This window comes from Rhinatrema bivittatum, chromosome 4 (assembly GCF_901001135.1).
Source record: "Rhinatrema bivittatum chromosome 4, aRhiBiv1.1, whole genome shotgun sequence".
Classification (NCBI taxonomy): domain Eukaryota; kingdom Metazoa; phylum Chordata; class Amphibia; order Gymnophiona; family Rhinatrematidae; genus Rhinatrema; species Rhinatrema bivittatum.
The window spans coordinates 337,119,750-337,138,969 of NC_042618.1; the positions used below are offsets into that span (position 1 = coordinate 337,119,750).

Below are 19,220 nucleotides of genomic sequence, written 5' to 3' on the forward strand. Positions count from 1 at the left end.
TATGTTTAGAGAATACTTGACTCAAGTATTAAAAATGCCGTAGCAGGCTCTTCCTGCTTTTTCAAAAATGTATTATGTGTCACCTAGAGAAGATGTATCGAATGGTAAAATAGCCGATGCCTCATTAAATTTAACTGATATAATTGAGGCTACACCTGAGACTAATATTACTAATAGAAATACTCTACATGTCTCTTGTTTTCGCATCAGATAGAGATGCAGTTTTTCGCTTATACATGCGGAACAGCTCTGAACTTTTCCACGGGGGGGAGATCTGGATTTATCCAGACTTCTCTAGAGCTACACAAATAAGGAGGAAGAAATTCCTCGAAATTAAACAAGAAGTGGAAAATAAGGGAGGTAAAATGATCTTAAAGTTTCCGTGTAGATGCGAAATACAATATCATAATCAGAAATATGTATTTTTTGAAACATCTCAGTTACTTTCCTTTCTCGACTCTCAAACCCAAATGTCTTTAGATATAGGAATAGAGCCAAAGCAGTAAAACCATGTGTTCTCCCGTTCTCAATTGTTTGAGGTGTAATCCTTTATTACCTTTATCCGCTTGAATTTATTCTTTTCTTTTCAGTACCTAGGGTTTTTTCCTTGATGCAGATTTAAAATTGAAATGCCTGTTTAAATAAATAGTATTAATTTACATTACACTTATCTGCATTTCATTATGTTCCTTTTCTCTGTATATTTGAAAATGCATAAATTAAAAAAAAAAAAGTGAACTGGAGCTCAGGAACGGACTGGAGCTGGGTGCAGGTAAGAGTGAAATGGAACTCAGGAACGGACTGGAGCTGGGTGCAGATAAGAGTGAATTGGAACTCAGGATGGGATGTGCACTTTTTTTTTTTCTTGTCAGTTTCGGGTCGTTATCTGTTAAATTTTGTTTTCACAATGGTTCGGGAGGTATTTATTTCGGGTTTCCCTAATTTCAGAGTTAGTGGGAGACAGCCAATGGGAATGCAGAACCATACTGTTAGCTAATGAACTGCTCCCTAATTGACACTTTTTAACTTATTGGTAACATTTTTTGTTAGTGCAGCTAACATACAGTTAGAGCTTCCTAAGTCCTATTAGTGCGCACTAACTCTGAAATCAGGAAAACTAGGTAGTGCGCACTAACGGGACGTAATGCGCACTAACATCTAGTTAATGCGCACCAAAGTCCCGTTAGTGCGCAATAAGCCCGTAAATAGGAAAACTATAGTTAGTGCGCACTAACGGGACATGAAATACTAATTTTCATGAAATTTTGCCAATTGTTTTTTTCGTTTTGTGACGCTCCCGCAACAAGATGAAATAGACAATTTTGTTGCCATTGTCTATTTCGTTGAAAACAAATGCACATCCCTACTCAGGAATGGACTGGAGCTGGGTGCAGGTAAGAGTGAACTGGAACTCAGGAACGGACTGGAGCTGTGTCTGACTGAGACAGAACAAGGACAACACAGAACATGAAACAAGATAGCTCGAAGGCAACGGAGACAAGAGAGGACCCAAGGGGCAAGACAGGAGAGGCCTAGAGACACGGAGAGGCCAAGAAAGGCCACAGGCAGGGCCGGTGCAAGGTTATTAGGCTCTCTAGGCCTGCTGCACCCCCCTCCCACCGGTCACATGCTCCCTACACCCAAATAAAATTATGCATTTATAATAATTTAACATAAATAATAAAATCAAGAAATATAAATTATGAATAGAGTAGAACCACATTAATAAAAAGAATACATATTTCATAATAGCTGACAAATTGAACACTGTCTCTCAGGGTGCCCTACACAGCCCACCAATACGAGTGGACCCAATGGGCTGGTCACGGACCACCCTTTCCCACTGCGTGCCCTACACAACCTGGAGAGGCTGGTCACGGACCACGCGGAGAGCAGGACAAGCACAGGAAGGGAATCCAGCCGAGACGAAACTCCACTGATGCGAACAGGAACCAACGAGACGGATTTAACCCAACAAGGTGTCATCTGGAGAACCAGAGGAGCTAGAGCAGTGGTTCTCAACCCTGTCCTGGGGACCCCACCAGCCAGTCGGGTTTTCAGGATATCCACAATGAATATGCATGAGAGAAAATTTGCATACACTGCCTCCATAACATGCAAATTTTCTCTCATGCATATTCATTGTGGATATCCTGAAAACCCGACTGGCTGAGGGGGTCCCCAGGACAGGGTTGAGAACCACTGAGCTAGAGGGTCAAGAGGGCTCGGAACAAGCGAAGGAGGAACGGAACCTTGGAACATCAGGAAGTCTGGACTAGGAACCTCGAAACATGAAGACATGGAACATCAGGAAACTGCGAAGACTGAGGAAGCAACGAAGACTCAGGCGGGACAGGTCATGGAGCTCCAACGAAGAACAAGGAACAAAGACCTGACGGAGCACTGGAAGACTAGACCCAAGAGCAGGGAACTCCGATGCAAGGCAGGAGTGCTGAAGAAGCCCTTTTATAGGGCTAGCAGGAAGACACCCAGGATGATGTCATCAGGTGGGGCCTGGGGCATATCGGCTGTGGGCCCTTTAAATCCTGAAGAGAGGTGTGTGCCAACGCTTAGGAGCAGGAAAGCAACAGAGACAGCTGATGGCGGCGTCCGTGCCGCAAGAGAAGGCTCAGGGGCGGCCCCCGACCGCAAAGCAGGCCTCAGAAGTGGCGGCTCCATGCCGCTTGTAACAGAAGGCAGGCTCGCGACTCTCTGCCGCTGAAGGCAAGCTGACTCGTGGCTCCCTGCCGCAAGTGAAGGCCACGAGGGCAACGTCAGGAGCAGCCTCCGGGCCTCTTAGGAAGTCTGAAGCGCAGCGGTCCAGACCGCGTAGGCACGGCAGCGGCAGAAGGTAGATGGAGATGCCTGCTCACGGGATGAGCACGGCGAGCAGGAATCGTAACAGCCTGAGTCTGACCAGATTGTTTTACATCCTCACAAACTGGAGTCAGCAAAAAGAAAACCTTATTTATTGAGGGAATTTGATCTGGAATAAGTAAAACATCAAGAAACTATTTCTTCAAAGTAATATATGGTAATTATATTTATGTTGTTTAGACATTTATGAGCCGCCCATACCAGGGCCCTAAGCAACTTACAGATAAAACATTCATAATGCAATATATTTAAAACAAAACATGTCAGACACTGCAAAAACATAATCATAATAAAATCACTTAAAACCAAAATCAGTAATTGCAATTAAAATAAACTTCATGAAAACCACATAATAAAAGACTAGCCACTAAAATGTATAAAGCAAGAAAGGCTTATTCAAAGGCCTGTCTGAAAAAGAACATCTTCAACATGATTTTAAATATCTTAGTGCATGTCATTATGCGAATGCTTTCTGGTAATAAGTTCCATAGTTCAAGGGTGGCGACAAAAAGCGCTCTTTCACGTGTTTCAGCCAATAGGCTTGCTTCACTGAGGGCACATCAAGCAGGCCACATTGGGAGGAGTACAAAGAGTGTGTAGGGTTATAAACGTTTAACATGGTATATGCCCAAGGGCACGAGTATAGTGCTAACAGAAGGGTGATTTTAAACTTAACACACCATTGAACTGGTAGCCAATGCAACTCAAGCATCTTTCACCCTGGGATCAAACGTGCAGCAGCATTCTGCAAAATCTGTAAAGCTCGAAGAGCATAATTTGGCGATCCCATGAAAACAGAATTACAATAATCTAAAACTGGCAGTATCATGGCTTGTACCATGGTTCTAAAATCAATGTGTTCCAAAAGCGGCTTTAGACCTTGTAATAATCGAAGTTTAAAAAAGCCAGCATGGACCACCAACTTGACATGAGATTGGAAAGAAAGGCCAGAGTGAACTGTAACCCCTAAACTGTGAACTTCATCAGAAATAGAAATGGTAGTGTCATTCACTATACAATATACTGGGACTAAAGCTTTATCAAAGCCAGAACGGCGTAAGACAATAATCTGTTTTGGAAAGATTGAGTAGCAGTTTATTGTAAGTTAGCCACCTTCCAATAGCGGTCAAAGAAATAGTTAATGTGCCAATGGTATTAGACCATAAGAGACACACTGGGATAAAAAAAATTGAATGTCTTCCACATATAACCGGTATCCCACTTAAGAGGCCAGCTAACAACTTGCAGATGAGCGCCATATAGTTGTTAAACAGTACAGCATATAGAGCTAACCCCTGGGGGACACCTATTAAGATGAGTGACCAGGAAGAGGAGGTATTACCAAGTTGGACTTGCTGTGATTGGTTGGCAATGAAAGATGAAAGCCACTGGAGAACCTGTCCAGAAATTCCACATTCCCGTAAGCGGTAGAGGAGGATCTGGTGTCAAATGCGGCAGAAATGTCCAACAAAACTTTGTCCAGACTCAAAACCTCTTCTAACTGCATTAAAGTGGAGAGTAACATGGTCTCGGTACTTAAAGCTCTTCTAAAACCGAACTGGAATTGATGGAGGATTTCAACATAATTGTTAAATTGGCGCAGAACCAGGGTGTCAAGGAGTTTTACAACAAAAGTAATGAGGAAATTGGCTGAAAATTCAATAAGCTGATTGGATCCAAGCTAGGCTTCTTTAAGAGGAGCCTAATGCATGCTTGCTTCAGCATTGATGGTAAACTTGCCAAAGAGAAGGAGAGCTTAACAAGATCTCTTAAAAATGGAGCAATCTCATCTTTTACAGCCTTCAGCAAGACAGCATTATAAGATTTCAAAGGGCAAAAAGCAGGATTCAATGAGAAGATGGTCTGTGCTACCTCGACTGCAGAAACTTCATCAAAATGAAGCCATAAAATAAGCTATCATCTGGAATAATGGAAAACCATGAGGGAATAGCAGAAAAAAGCTTAGTGATTTTGGATGTTTGAAATTGATAAAAGGAGTTGAAGGAAAATTCACCAATCTAAGATTCAAACGTCTATTCTAATTCTCTAGAAATTCATTTCTTCTAGTCAGAGAATTCCTGTCCTTAATGATGGATGCATTGAAACTGTGAATATCCCTAATGTCAGGCTCTAATTTTGACCCTGCATTTGAACTCCCATTATCAGTTCCTCGTGTCTCTTCACTGCTGGTTCTAACCTATTGGCTAAGGATTCAGTTTTTTGGCGGTACTATCCTTGATGGCCTGATCAAAGCCAGCCGTCAATCTCCCCTGCTTTTTGCCATATTCCTAGGGACTTTAGCGATTTCTCTTCGCCGACATTTGGGAGTCTCGGGCTTCCAGGTAGACTCACACGTTTTTAAACTATCACTCTATGCTGACGATATCATGTTTACCATAACGGACCCCGATAACTCTCTGACAACCTGTTCGGTCAGGTTTCAGGATTTAAAGCCAATTGGGGAAAAATCAGAGATTCTTAATATAACCTGCCACCCAAACCTGGTAAAATCCCTACAGGCAACACATCCCTTCTGCTGGGCAACCTTCAAAGTTAAATATCTTGGGGTGTACTTAAGCGTGTACAGGTCTCTGGGGTGTGCACTTAATTATGCCCCGTTATTCCATAAACTGCAGCAGGATCTAGAGACATGGTCACATCTATCCTTTTCATGGTTAGGCAGGATAGCTGTTTCCTACTACATCCTGTGATATGGTAGGAAATAGCATCACCGTCCGCCATGGGTAAATAGGAATACTCTTTACCAACCCAAACTGGGGGGGTGGCGGAGTGTGCCAAACATTACCTGGTATTATGTAGCTGCGCAGCTTCGAGCGCTGGTAGAATGGCACAATGTGGCCGCATAGAAACATTGGGTACTTATAGAACAATCCCAACTATGACACATGCCTATTGCGGCACTTCCCTGGCAACCAAGAAAGACATGGAGGGGATGTCAGATGATGATGGCTACTACCCATCATACGCTAAATATTAGGGCTAAATGGAAGAAACTTTTAGTGGGGCACTCCATGAAGTTAGCATGTGGCACATTTAAAACTAATCTGACAAAGTTCTTTTTCACTCAACGCACAATTAAACTCTGGAATTTGTTGCCAGAAGATGTGGTTAGTGCAGTTAGTGTAGCTGTGTTTAAAAAAGGATTGGATAAGTTCTTGAAGGAGAAGTCCATTACCTGCTATTAATTAAGTTGGCTTAGATAATAACCACCGCTATTATTAGCAACGGTAACTGGAATAGACTTAGTTTTTGGGTACTTGCCAGGTTCTTATGGCCTGGATTGGCCACTGTTGGAAACAGGATGCTGGGCTTGATGGACCCTTGCTCTGACCCAGTATGGCATGTTCTTATGGGGGACAGAGAGTACTTTCTCCTTACACATTTATTCCACAATGTTGATTTCACCCCTTGCCGTCCATCAAACTCCTTTTCACTATGGAAGGAGAGAGATATCACTAAACTGGAGCATATGTGAAAGGATGGACATATTCTCTCATTCACGGAGTTGAGAATTCACCGCAACTTACCAAATACCGAATTCCTGGCCTATTGGCAACTTCATCACTACTATGGAGACTCTAACTTTTGGGGTGCTTTTACAGCCACTAGATCTCTGTTTGAAGGATTCTGTTCTATGCCACAGATGGTTAAGGGCCTCATTTCAAAAATCTACCAGCTGTTGAACGCTAAATTGGAAATTAAACCCGCTCATATACGAGCATGGGAGAGGGATTGGCTGGCCATTGCTGATGAACGAGTATGGTTAGATGTATTTGGTAACATAGCTAAAACCTCAATATCCGCTTCACTGGTAGAAAATAGCTATAAGCTTTTCTCTTCAGGTGGTATCTCTCCCCGGACACACTACACAAATTCAAGACGGGGAATAGTGACAGGTGCTGGAGAGGCTGTCTGACCAAGGGCATGTTTATTCATATGTGGTGGATGGGTGACTGCATCGCGCCTGCCTGGCAGGGGATTGAGAAATTATCTTCTGAAATACTTGCTATACCAATCAGCTTACACCTGGATATTGCACTCTTAAATAAGAGTATGCCTGACTTACCACGCTGTACCCAACTATTTATTACCCTGCTATGTGTGGCCAAGAGAGTGGTGATTGCTAAGCATTGGAAAGATAGAGTGGCGCCATCCATGTCCGAGATCTTGTGTAAATTAGACTATATATGTACTACGAACAAGCTCACTGCTGAAAGGATAGGCTACCATAAAAGATTCCACAATATTTGGGGCTTGTACTTAACATGGCGTAAATCACATGGTTAACAAACTGACAGGACCCAATCTGTAATTCATAATGACAATGTTTATTATGATAGCTGAATTGGATTACAAAATTACGGTTGGGTTTTACCTCCTACGCACAAATGCATAAATACATCATACTTTCACTGGAATCATGTCTGCAACTTATATACATTGTACAGTTACCCTTGTGAGTATTACGTATTTTGTTATACCATCAAGTAGCGTACGAAATGTGCAGAGGGGGAAGGGTGGGGAGGGAGGGATAATGTTGTAACAAGGTGTACCACTGTATCTTAACAGTTATGTTTATTGCATGTTGTATTTAGTACGGTGTGAACATCAATAAAATGTTAATTAAAAAAAAAACCAACAACCAGCCATCAACTCCCACAATGAATCCAGAGTCACCACCACCAGTATAATGGGAGTCAAAGTAACTGACCAGGAGAAGGAAGTTGATCCATTTGTGATGATGACAAAAGGAAGAGCCTTCCAGCATCAAACGCTACCCTCAACAGCCAGCACTGGAGAAGTTGGCCACGAAAGAGAACCTTTATTCCATTCCCTTCCCAGGAACAGTGGTATTTCACGCTGTCCAGGCAGCATATTCATGCGAGCCTCCTCCACCGCTGTCACAGCGGTGACCTCACTCAGCTGCAATGTGAACAACTCACATGGCTGACCATCCTTCTCTGCCAGTGGTGGGTGCAGATTAAGGGGGTTGAGGGAAACCTCCCCCGGTGGGAATGATGCTCTCTTGCCACGACTCACAATGGGGAGATCACCCCCTGAAAGCGTAGGTCCAGAGGACATGAGCTGTTGACCATCAAGGTGAGTTGTTATTGAGGGAAAAGCCCTCACCTTTCCCTTCCTTTTTGACGGCATTGTAGGAAAAAGATTCAAGGAATACCAGGGAACATAAGAACATAAGAAATTGCCATGCTGGGTAAGACCAAGGGTCCATCAAGCCCAGCATCCTGTTTCCAACAGAGGCCGAACCAGGCCACAAGAACCTGGAAATTATCCAAACCCTAAGAAGATCCCATGCTACTGATGCAATTAATAGCAGTGGCTATCCCTAAGTAAACTTGATTAATAGCCGTTAATGGACTTCTCCTCCAAGAACTTATCCAAACCTTTTTTGAACCCAGCTACACTAACTGCACTAACCACATCCTCTGGCAACAAACTCCAGAGCTTTATTGTGCGTTGAGTGAAAAAGAATTTTCTCCGATTAGTCTTAAATGTGCTACTTGCTAACTTCATGGAATGCCCCCTAGTCCTTCTAAGGGGCAGCCTTACAAGTCCTCAGACATGTTGCCATCTTCCTTCCTCATACCCACATTTTTTAATGCATTAGTTATGCATACTTATTTTATAAAAAGTATGCATATCTATTTTATGCATAAAATAATTGTAGCATATGTAATAGCCCTTAGTTTATTCAAGGAGGCAGGTATTTTATCAAGTTGGCAGATGTATGCATGTATCTCACTTACAGAAATACTTGTGTGTGTACTTCCAACCACCAGTTTACCAAGATCTATGCTAGTTGATCCAGACCCAGTTCATCCGCACCCTCCACCACTTGCTCCAGACCCTTCCTACCCAAAAACCTCAGACAATAGAGAAGTCTGATTTAATCTCCATGACTTACGGGCCGATACAGTAAAAGTCGTTGGAGAGCGGGCGAACGCCCGATCTCCTGTGCGCGTGATTCTGTATTCAAATGAGGGCCCACAGAAAAAAGAGGCGCTAGGGACACTAGTGCGACCCTAGCGCCTCTTTTTCGACAGGAGCGGCGGCTGTCAGTGGGTTTGCCAGCCGACGCTCAATTTTGCCAGCGTCGGTTCTCAAACCCACTGACAGCCATGGGTTCAGAAACCGGACGCCGGAAAAATTGAGCGTCCGGTTTTCAAGCTGCGAGCCGATTTCAATTTTTTTTTTTAAACTTTCGGGACCTCCGACTTAATATTGCCATGATATTAAGTTGGAGGGTGCACAGAAAAACTGCTTTTCTGTGCACTTTCCCAGTGCCCGGAGAAATTAACACCTGTCTTTGGGTAGGCGCTAATTTCTGAAAGTAAAATGTGCGGCTTGGCTGCACATTTTGCTTTCTGAATTGCGCGGGAATACCTAATAGGCCCATCAACATGCATTTGCTATTAGGTTCGGGGGGTTGGACGCACGTTTTCTACGCGCTATTACTCCTTACTGAATAAGGGGTAAAGCTAGCGCGTCGAAAACGCGCGTCCAATCGTGGGTTAACAGTGCGCTCAGCCTGTTAATTAGCAGCTGTAAAAATATTCATACATGTTTAATGACATATACATGTTCTCTGTTTATAAAATAGATAAATGAGCACGTACTTCCAAACCTTTCCTGGGATCACATAATTCTCCACACAAATTTCTGGTGTGGTAATGTGTACACACATACTCCCTTCCTTCTGAAAATGTGTTTACTGTGCACAGAGATTTATGCATATATATGCTGATTTACCACACAAAACGTTTGCGTAAGTCTTTGAAAACACCTCTGTCACCATTTATTTAAATTTATAGCCTGCACAGTCAATATTGTGCATAGGCTGACTTTCCTACCCCTCCCTAAATAGGCTAGGAATGCACCCTCTGCCCAGGCCAGACCAGAGAAGAAAAAGTCGACTGAAAAATGAATCTTGCTCTCTTGCGTGACAGTGCACCACAAAGTACATGGATACTGCTGTTTTAAATTGTTGCAAAACAAAGGAATACTGTATAAAATGTATGTTATATTTTTGTAGTCATTAAAAATATATATTTTCCAGTGTGCAGTGCTACATGATAGCGCTATACATGTTTTGACTGATAAGCGGCCATTGTAGTTGAATGTTTGTTTTTTCACTAGGTAGTTGTGGATTTTTTTAATTGTGATTTAAAAAAGCCACCTAATTTCAATGCCCTGCCCACAGCAACTGAGAACATTCCACAAGTTTTATGCATACTCGGTACAATGGTAGGAAAAGGGTTGCGAGGACAGGAGGAAGTTGGAGTTGGGTTTCAAAGTGACTTATGTATGTTTATACCTAAATGGAACGAATCTCTCTTGGGCAGACTGCATAGAACTGTTTGGTCTTTATCTGCCGTTATTTACTATGTAAATTAGTTAAACAAAATCTTCTTTTTTCTTTTAAGATGCTCCTGTGCAAGACTCTAAAGTCTCTACGAGCAGCCATTTCTACGAGCAGACCCCCACTTTACCCTCACGTCATAGGAGGGCGGGGGGACTGGAAAAGAGAGCGCGTGCCACAATTTCTCCCCGGTTGGCACTACGGAGCACGCGCCCTGTGTTCTGCCCGCCCTGCGCACGCAGAGGAAATCGGCGGCTCAGTGGGGGTTTGGAGCGTCGCGACGCGCGCGTCCACGGCAATCCCACCTTTCCTCCTCCTCCTCGTAAGGAAACGGAGGAGCGCTAGCGGAAGGTGAAAGCTTTGCGCGGAGTCCTAGTTTCCCCCCTTTCCTCTCTGGGCGCGTGCACCATCTGCCCGCCTCCCTCTGGGGGCGATGCAGCGGCCGCAGTGCTGCAAAGTTTGCACAGGGAGCGCCAGTGTCAGGGGCTGCGGCAGCACGGGGGAGCGCATAGACCACTAAAAAGCATTCACTGGGAATGGAGTTGCTGGGGAGGAATCCTGCAGAGTAGAGTTTTTATTTTTGAACAGCTAAGGGGGGGGGGGTCGTTTTGATATATGTATATATATATATATATATATATTTTTTTTTTTTTAAGGCGTGGGAGCTGCTTTTTCTCTAAGGCTTCCCCAGTCTCCAGAGCCTTCCCTTCCTGCGCGTGAAGGGAGCCCCAAGTCTGGGGCAGTTTGTCGTCTAAAGGCTCCCTGGAAGCCAAGCCCACTAGATATATTTCAATTAACGTAGATTTGTACCGTAGGGGAGGACGCTGCTTATTATTATTATTTTTTTTTTAAATTCTTCCAGCTAAGGTTTCCTCCCGAGTATCGCTGCTTGCCTGGATTGTTTCCCTACCTCTTGTATGTGAACAAGTTTTCTCTCAACTTTAATTTGCTTATGAGTTCTGTGTTTCTAAGTGTGTAGTTTCTTAGCTATAAATGAATGTTACCAAATGTCTTCCCCTAGCAGCTTTTTTTTTTATATTTTGGTTTGTAAAAAGTAACTTTATATTTTGTTTCTCCTAACATGGTTTTTGCTCCTGCAGATTCCCTCCTCCCCTCCTTTGTTCCTCAGTTGTTTTGTTTTGTTTTTTTATTTCTTCCCCTCTCTTCCTTATCTGTAGTCAGAGATTACATCCCCGCCCCCCCCCCCCCCCCCCCCCCCGTTTTAGGAGCCTGGAATTGGAGAAGTCCGTGTCTGTCCCTCCCCTCCTCTTCTTCAGGTACATGTTGGCTGGGTTGTTTTAGAAATAGCTTGAAGCTTTGTCTCATTGCATTTCCCTGGGAGGTCCTTGCAGCTAAGTGTCATCTGAGGCTGTTGCAGCTGCTGCCGCCCTCCTAGTACAGAATTTCTTGCTTTCCTTTTGTAGTAGGCCAGGAGTGATCATATGTGAAAGACACTCCGTTTTTTTGTCCTCCCCCCACCCCACCATCCTTTTGTTTTCCATCAGGGGCAAGGGCAGTGCTTTTTACGTGTGTAAGAGAATGCCAAGAAAGCTGTTAGTACCTCATAAATCTGTTTTTTCTCACTCTCGAGCTCCAAGGGGTTTGAATGCTTACTCGGCAATGAACGCGGCCAGAAGTGGCTACAGGGTCTTTTCGGCCAACTCCACGGCAGCCTGTACGGAACTGGCGAAGAGAATCACAGAGTAAGGCAGTTTTCTCTATCCTACTTTAAATTTTAATTTTCCAAGTAATATTTACCGGGCCCCTTCTGAAAAATGTGCTAATTACATTTAAAACGGTGCATGACCATAAATATACAGCCCAAAGGATTATCTTTTTAATAATTGTGATTTTTGTATGGCTGTCTTTCAAGTAAATGATCTGTAAGTTTTCTGGCTTGCAAATCGCTTGCTTCAACTTCCTCCCTTGTAAAACAATGTACTCTTTTTTTTTTTTTCTTTTTTTTCTTTCCCCTCCAGAGAAGGTCAGTATGGTTTTATAACAATGTAGCCCGGTAAGCTACTCCAGTGTGAACAATTATAGCCCAAAATTTTCTAGGATTGACTGAGGTCTGAGACACATTTAAGAAGAGGTTTCACAAAATCCCAGTGAAAATGGATTCTTATTACAACCTACAGAACCTGACTAACTCACCTTGCTCTACCAGTGAAAAAGTGTGGGCTAAATACATTTTAAATATGCTTACATTAATGTTGAGAGTTCTGAGACTCCTAATTATGTCTCTGGTTAGTGCCCAAAGAAAAGTTTGTTTGTTTTTTTTGTTTTGTTTTGTTTTACTCATCCTCCTTTTGATTTGAGTTCTAAGCTGGTAGCTGAGGACTGTCCTTTCTTGACCTTCTGGCTGAGATTGAGACCCTGTGCAGTACATTCAGGGACCTTTATTTTCAGATTTTTTTTCCAGGAAATGTTATCAGTATTACGGTAAGAACAAAAAAAGGGAGAAATCAGTGGAAAGAAATGACTCATCATTTTTACAGGTTAATATAATTTTTGTTCTTGTTGTAAACCCTAATTTCCAGGAAAAAAATTACATTTAAAGTGAAGGTCAGGTATTTATGTACCTAATACCTGACCCCTTTGGGAATCTGATGCTGTAATAACTATTGCCAAAGCGAGAAGATTAAACTGCCTGAGACTTCCCTTCATGATATCACCTCCCCGCCTCACAAAAAAAACAAACTAGTCCTATTGTTAATTACGTTCTATTGCAAACCCACCCAAAAAAATAGCTATGAAACTAACTTGGTGAAGTCTTTGTGAGTAGGGTTAATGTCACAAGGTGTTTTCGGTTTTTAGTTTTTAAAGAATGCGGACTTCTGCATCACTTAAGCCTTGCATCTTTTAATTAGGAACTGATGTACCAAAGGTTTCTCTCATTTTGTGCCAGTGGAGGGAAGGGGGAATAAGTATATAGGGCTCTTATCTTGATAATTGTTTTGCGAGCTGGTGGGGCCTGTTTGTGTGTTGTGATGCTGTTTTTATTTTTTGTTGCTCTCGCTGCCAGGTAATGTGATAAGTCTGATGATCATAAGACATAATCTCATTAAAAGTGCAACTTGTAATGGGAAACAGACATTCCTTCTGGGCTGTGACTTTTTTTTTTTTAAATGGGGAAACATGCTATAATTTAATTGCATTCAGGCCGATACAGAAAAACCCGCGGGAGAGCCGGCGAGTGCCCGCTCTCCCGACGCGTGCCCAGGCCACTCTCCTGGGCGCACGATTCAGTAAAAAAAAATATGTAAATGAGAGCCCGCGGTAAAAGGAGGCGCTAAGGACACTAGCGCGTCCCTAGCCCCTCCTTTTTGACAGAAGTGGCGGCTGTCAGCGGGTTTGACAGCCGATGCTCAATTTTTCCGGCATCTGTTCTCAAGCCCTCTGACAGCCACGGGTTTGGAAAACGGATGCCGGCAAAATTGAGCATCCGTCTTCCAACCCGCAGGCAGATTTAAAATTAAAAAAAAATTTTTTTTTTACTTTTGGGGCCTCCGACTTAATATCGCGATGATATTAGGTCGGAGGGTGTACAGAAATGCAGTTTTTTCTGCTTTTCTGTACACTTTCCCAGTGCCGGCTGAAATTAACGCCAGCCTTTGGCAGGCGTTAATTTCTGAAAGTAAAATGTGCGATTTGGCTGCACATTTTACTTTCTGGATTGTGCGGGAATGACTAATAGGCCCATCAACATGCATTTGCATGTTGCTGGCGCTATTAGTTTCGGGGGGGGGGGGGGGGGTTGGCCGCACTTTTTCCACGTGCTATTACCCCTTACTGTATAAGGGGTAAAAACATTGCGTCAAACGCGCGGCCAAACGCGGGCTATCAGTGCACTCCACCGGAGCGCACTTTACTGTAATGGCCCAATTGTGAGAAATATAGGGCAACCCACCAGCTTGCTCTGTGAGCTCCTTGTCCATAAGCTGACAGAAGGGGAGGTTTGTTTTAGTAGGGTACACCTTCAATGTTATGCCCTCGACTTCTAGGAAAGCGCTCAGGCTCTTCTTGAACTCTATGTTGCTTCCTGTGACAACATCCTGCAGCAGCAGATTCTACAATTTAACTACCCACTGACTAACAAAATATTTTCTTGCATTTGTCTTGGAATTGCTAACATATAAAAATGGAAAATGTCATGCCTCTGTTTCAATCCATGGTGAGATCGCACCTTGAGTAGTGTATGCAATAAGAATATAAGAAATTGCCATGCTGAGTCAGACCAAGGGTCCATCAAGCCCAGCATCCTGTTTCCAACAGAGGTTGAACCAGGCCACAAGAACCTGGCAATTACCCAAACACCAAGAAGATCCCATGCTACTGATGCAATTAATAGCAGTGGCTATTCTCTAAGTAAACTTGATTAATAGCAGTTAATGGACTTCTCCTCCAATAACTTATCCAAACCTTTTTTGAACCCAGCTACATCCTCTGGCAACAAATTCCAGAGCTTAATTGTGCTTTAAGTGAAAAAGAATTCTCTCCGATTAGTCTTAAAATATGCTACTTGCTAACTACATGGAATGCCCCCTAGTCCTTCTATTATCTGAAAGTGTAAATAACCGATTCACGTCTACTCGTTCAAGACCTCTCATGATTTTAAAGACCTCTATCATATCCCCCTCAGCTGTCTCTTCTCCAAGCTGAACAGCCCTAACCTCTTCAGTCTTTCCTCATTTGGTTGCCGTTCTCTGTACCCTCTCCATCGCAACTATATCTTTTTTGAGTTGCGGCGACCAGAATTGTACACAGTATTCAAGGTGCGGTCTCACATTGGAGCGAAACAGAGGCATTATGACATTTTTCCGTTTTATTAACCATTCCCTTCCTAATAATTCCTAACATTCTGTTTGCTTTTTTGAATGCTGCAGCACACTGAGCCGACTATTTTAAAATATTATCCACTATGATGCCTAGATCTTTTTCCTGGGTGGTAGTTCCTAATATGGAACCTAACATCGTGTAACTACAGCAAGGGTTATTTTTCCTATTTGCAACACCTTGCACTTGTCCACATTAAATTTCATCTGCCATTTGGATGCTCAATCTTCCAGTCTCGCAAAGTCGTCCTGCAATTTATTACAATCTGCTTGTGATTTAACTACTCTGAATAATTTTGTATCATCTGCAAATTTGATTACCTCACTCGTCGTATTCCTTTCCAGATCATTTATAAATATATTGAAAAGCACCGGTCCAAGTACAGATCCCTGAGGTACTCCACTTTACTCTTTTCCACTGAGAAAATTGACCATTTAATTCTACTCTCTTTCCTGTCTTTTAACCAGTTTGTAATCCACGAAAGGACTTGGACTCCTATCCCATGACTTTTTAGTTTTCTTAGAAGCCTCTCTTGAGGGACTTTGTCAAATGCCTTCTGAAAATCCAAATCCACTACATCTACTGGTTCTCCTTTATCCACATGTTTATTAACCCCTTAAAAAAAAAATGAAGCAAGTTTGTGAGGCAAGACTTGCCTTGGGTAAATCCATGCTGACTGTTCCATTAAACTATATCTTTCTATATGCTCTGTGGTTTTGATCTTTAGAATAGTTTCCACTATTTTTCCTGGCTCTGAAGTCAGGCTCACTGGTCTATAGTTTCCCGGTTCACCCCTGGAGTCCTTTTAAAATATTGGTGTTTATATTGGCCACCCTCCAATCTTCAGGTATAATGGATGATTTTAATAAGTTACAACTTTTTAAACTACTAGATCTGAAATTTCATTTTTGAGTTCCTTCAGAACCCTGGGGTGCATACCATCCGGTCCAGGTGATTTGCTACTCTTTTTAGTTTGTCTGGCCTGCTACATCTTCCAGGTTTACAGTGATTTGGTTCGGTTTATCTGACTCATCACCCTTGAAAATCTTCCTTCTCCAGAACCAGCATCTCCCCCACCATCCTCATTAGTAAACACAGAAGAAAATAATACATTTAGTCTTTCTGCAATGGCCTTCTCTTCTCTAAGAGCCCCTTTAACACCTCTGTCATCTAATAGTCCAACCGACCCCCTCACAGGTTTCTTGCTTTGGATATATTTTTAAAAGATTTTATTCTGAGTTTTTGCATCTGCGACCAACATAATTTCAAATTATCTCTTAGCCTTTCTTATCAATGTTTTACACTTAACTTGACAATGCTTATGCTTTTTCCTGTTTTCTTCAGATGGATCCTTCTTACAATTTTTGAAGGATGTTTATTTGGCTAAAATATCCTTTCACCTCACCTTTTAACCATGCCGGTAATCTCTTTGCCTTCTTTCCACCATTCTTAATGCGTAGAATACATCTGGACTGCGCTTCTAAGATCCGCATCATTCTTCAAAATGCGTTATGGCATTAATGCACACGAAAAATGCTGTTGTGCATGGTGTGAACGCAAACTTTTTGGGGGGTGGGATCGGGGAGGAGTTTTGAGTGGGAATTAGTTAAATTAGGGGACATATCGCACCGTGCGATAGCATAACTCATGCTATCGCATGGTCTTAACGCCAGAAATAACTACACTTTTTTCCCTGGCGTTAAGCTGTGCGATATGCCCGAAATGGTCATAATGCAATTCGTGATAAATTTTTGGAATTACATTTTGGCCATTTCTGGCTTGGAGAGGGGGGAGTGGAGTAGAGAGAAGAGTGCCTCTGGGGAGGGCCTCACTGTCTACACCTATTTAAATCTGTATAGGAGGGCCACCTAATAGGTCGAGGTGAGGTGTTAGTGGTGTTTTTGGTTTTAGGCTAGGGTGAGAGTACATAGTACAAAATGTAATCCTTGTTAGAATTTCCTTGCTCTAAATGATGTCAAATCTTCATCAAGGCATACTGTGCTGTTCGTACGTCTCACTCTAAATGCGAAACTGGCCCCTAAACCCCAAACCACCACTAACACCTCACCTCGACCTATTAGATGGCCCTCCTAAACAGATTTAAATAGTTACACTTTTGACCTTTGCAGCTGCACCTTTCATTTTTTTTTTCCATTTTCCTCATTTTATCAAAGTTTCCCTTTTTAAAGTTTAGTGTTAGAGCTGTAGATTTACTTATTGTCCCCCTTCCAGTCATTAGGTCAAATCTGATTATGTTATGATCTCTCTTGCCAAGTGGCCCCACCACCGTTAACTCTCTCACCAAATCCTGTGTTCCATTAAGAATTAAATCTAAAGTAGCTCCCTCTCTCATTGATTCCTGAACCAATTGCTCCATGAAGCAGTCATTTATTCCATCCAGGAACTTTTTCTCTAGCATGTCCTCATGTTACATTTACCCAGTCAATAGTGGGGTAATCGAAATCTCCCATTATTACTGCACTGCCAAATTATTAGCTTCCCTGATTTTTCTTAGCATTTCATCATCTGTCTGACCATTTTGGCCAGGTGGATGGTAGTATTTCCTATCACTATACTCTTATCTAACACACATGGAATTTCTACCAATATAGATTCTACTGAGCATTTACTCTCATGTACGATCTTTATCTTGTTGGACTCTATACCTTCTTGGACATAAAGTGCCACACCCCCACCAAGTTGATCCTCCCTATCATTGTGATATAATTTGTACTCTGATATGGCACTGTCCCATTGGTTATCCTCCTTCTACCAGGTCTCTGAGATGCCAATTATGTCAATCTCATTATTCACTGCTATACACTCTAACTCTCCCATCTTACTTCTTAGACTTCTGGCATTGGCATACAGACATTTCAAGGTGTATGTTTTGTTTGTATTAACAACCTGCTTTTCATTTGATAGGGATAATTTGGAATTCTTTAGTTCAGGTGGTTCTTTACTTATAGTCACATGGACTATGTTTGCTTTCATTGGAACCTCTCTGTTGGGATGCCCTAACTCTCCTGTTTCATTAGTATTCTTCAAAGATACATTCCTCCGAACCATGCACTGTTGACTGACTGTCAGCTTTGCCCCTTGTTCTAGTTTAAAAGCTTCTCTGTCTCCTTTTTAAAAGTTAGTGCCAGCAGCCTGGTTCCACTCGGAAAAGGCTCCCCCGTACCCCAAATGTTCCCCAGTTCCTTACATAACTGAATCCATCTTCCCGCACCATATTCTTATCCACACATTGAGACGCCGGAGCTCTTCCTGCCTCTGGGGACCTGCACATGGAACAGGGAGCATTTCAGAGAATGCCACCCTGGAAGATTCAGCTTGCTACCTAATATCCTAAATTTGGCTTCCAGAACCTCTCACCCACATTTTCCTATGTCTGTGTCCACATGTACCATGACAGCCGGCTCCTCCCCAGCACTGTCTATAATCCTATCTAGGTGACATGTGAGGTCTGTCACCTTCGCACTAGGCAGGCAAGTCACCAGGCGATCCTCATGCCCACTGGTCACCCAGCTATCTACACATCTAATAATCAAGTCACCAACTATGATGGCTGACCTAACCCTTCCCTCCTGGGCAGTAGCCTTGGGAGACTTGTCCTCAGTGCAAGAGGACAACGCATCACCTGGAGAGCAGGTCCTTGCTACAGGATCACCTCCTGCTACAGCAGGGTGATGCTCTTCAATCGGGAGACCTTTCAGATTCAAGGCAGCACCGGGGCTGCCAGACTGGATTTGGGACTTAGCTGCCATGTCCCTGAAGGTCTCATCAATGAAGCTCTCTGTCTATCTCAGCTCCTTCAGGTCTGCTACTCTAGCTTCCAGAGATTGGTCTCGTTCTCAGAGGGCCAGGAGCTCTTTGTGTCAGGTGCGCACATATAATCTTTCACCGGTGGGTAAAAAAATCATACATTTGACACTCAATGCAAAAGACTGGAAAGCCCTCCTCTTGCTGCAGTTTATTTGGAGGCCTTATGGTCCTAGTATTTTTTTTTTTTTTGTTACTATTAAATATTATAACACCTGCAGTCAAACCATATGAATGTCACATGGCAAGGGGAATGTTGAAATTTCTCCTACCAGCATGA

General features: G+C 42.8%; 1 protein-coding gene across 9 annotated transcripts in view; it reads left to right on the forward strand.

Annotated features, from left to right (window-relative positions):
- The first annotated feature begins 10,433 nt into the window (after positions 1-10,433).
- PRPSAP1 (phosphoribosyl pyrophosphate synthetase associated protein 1) overlaps positions 10,434-19,220 on the forward strand; it is a 79,252-nt gene continuing 70,465 nt past the window's right edge. For 2 of the 9 annotated variants that reach the window (XM_029600429.1, XM_029600430.1), the window contains exon 1: positions 11,564-11,982. In XM_029600429.1, the coding sequence (XP_029456289.1) occupies positions 11,819-11,982 (164 nt within the window). In that variant the 5' untranslated portion in view covers positions 11,564-11,818. The other 7 variants (XM_029600431.1, XM_029600437.1, XM_029600433.1 and 4 more) reach the window with 7 other exon arrangements.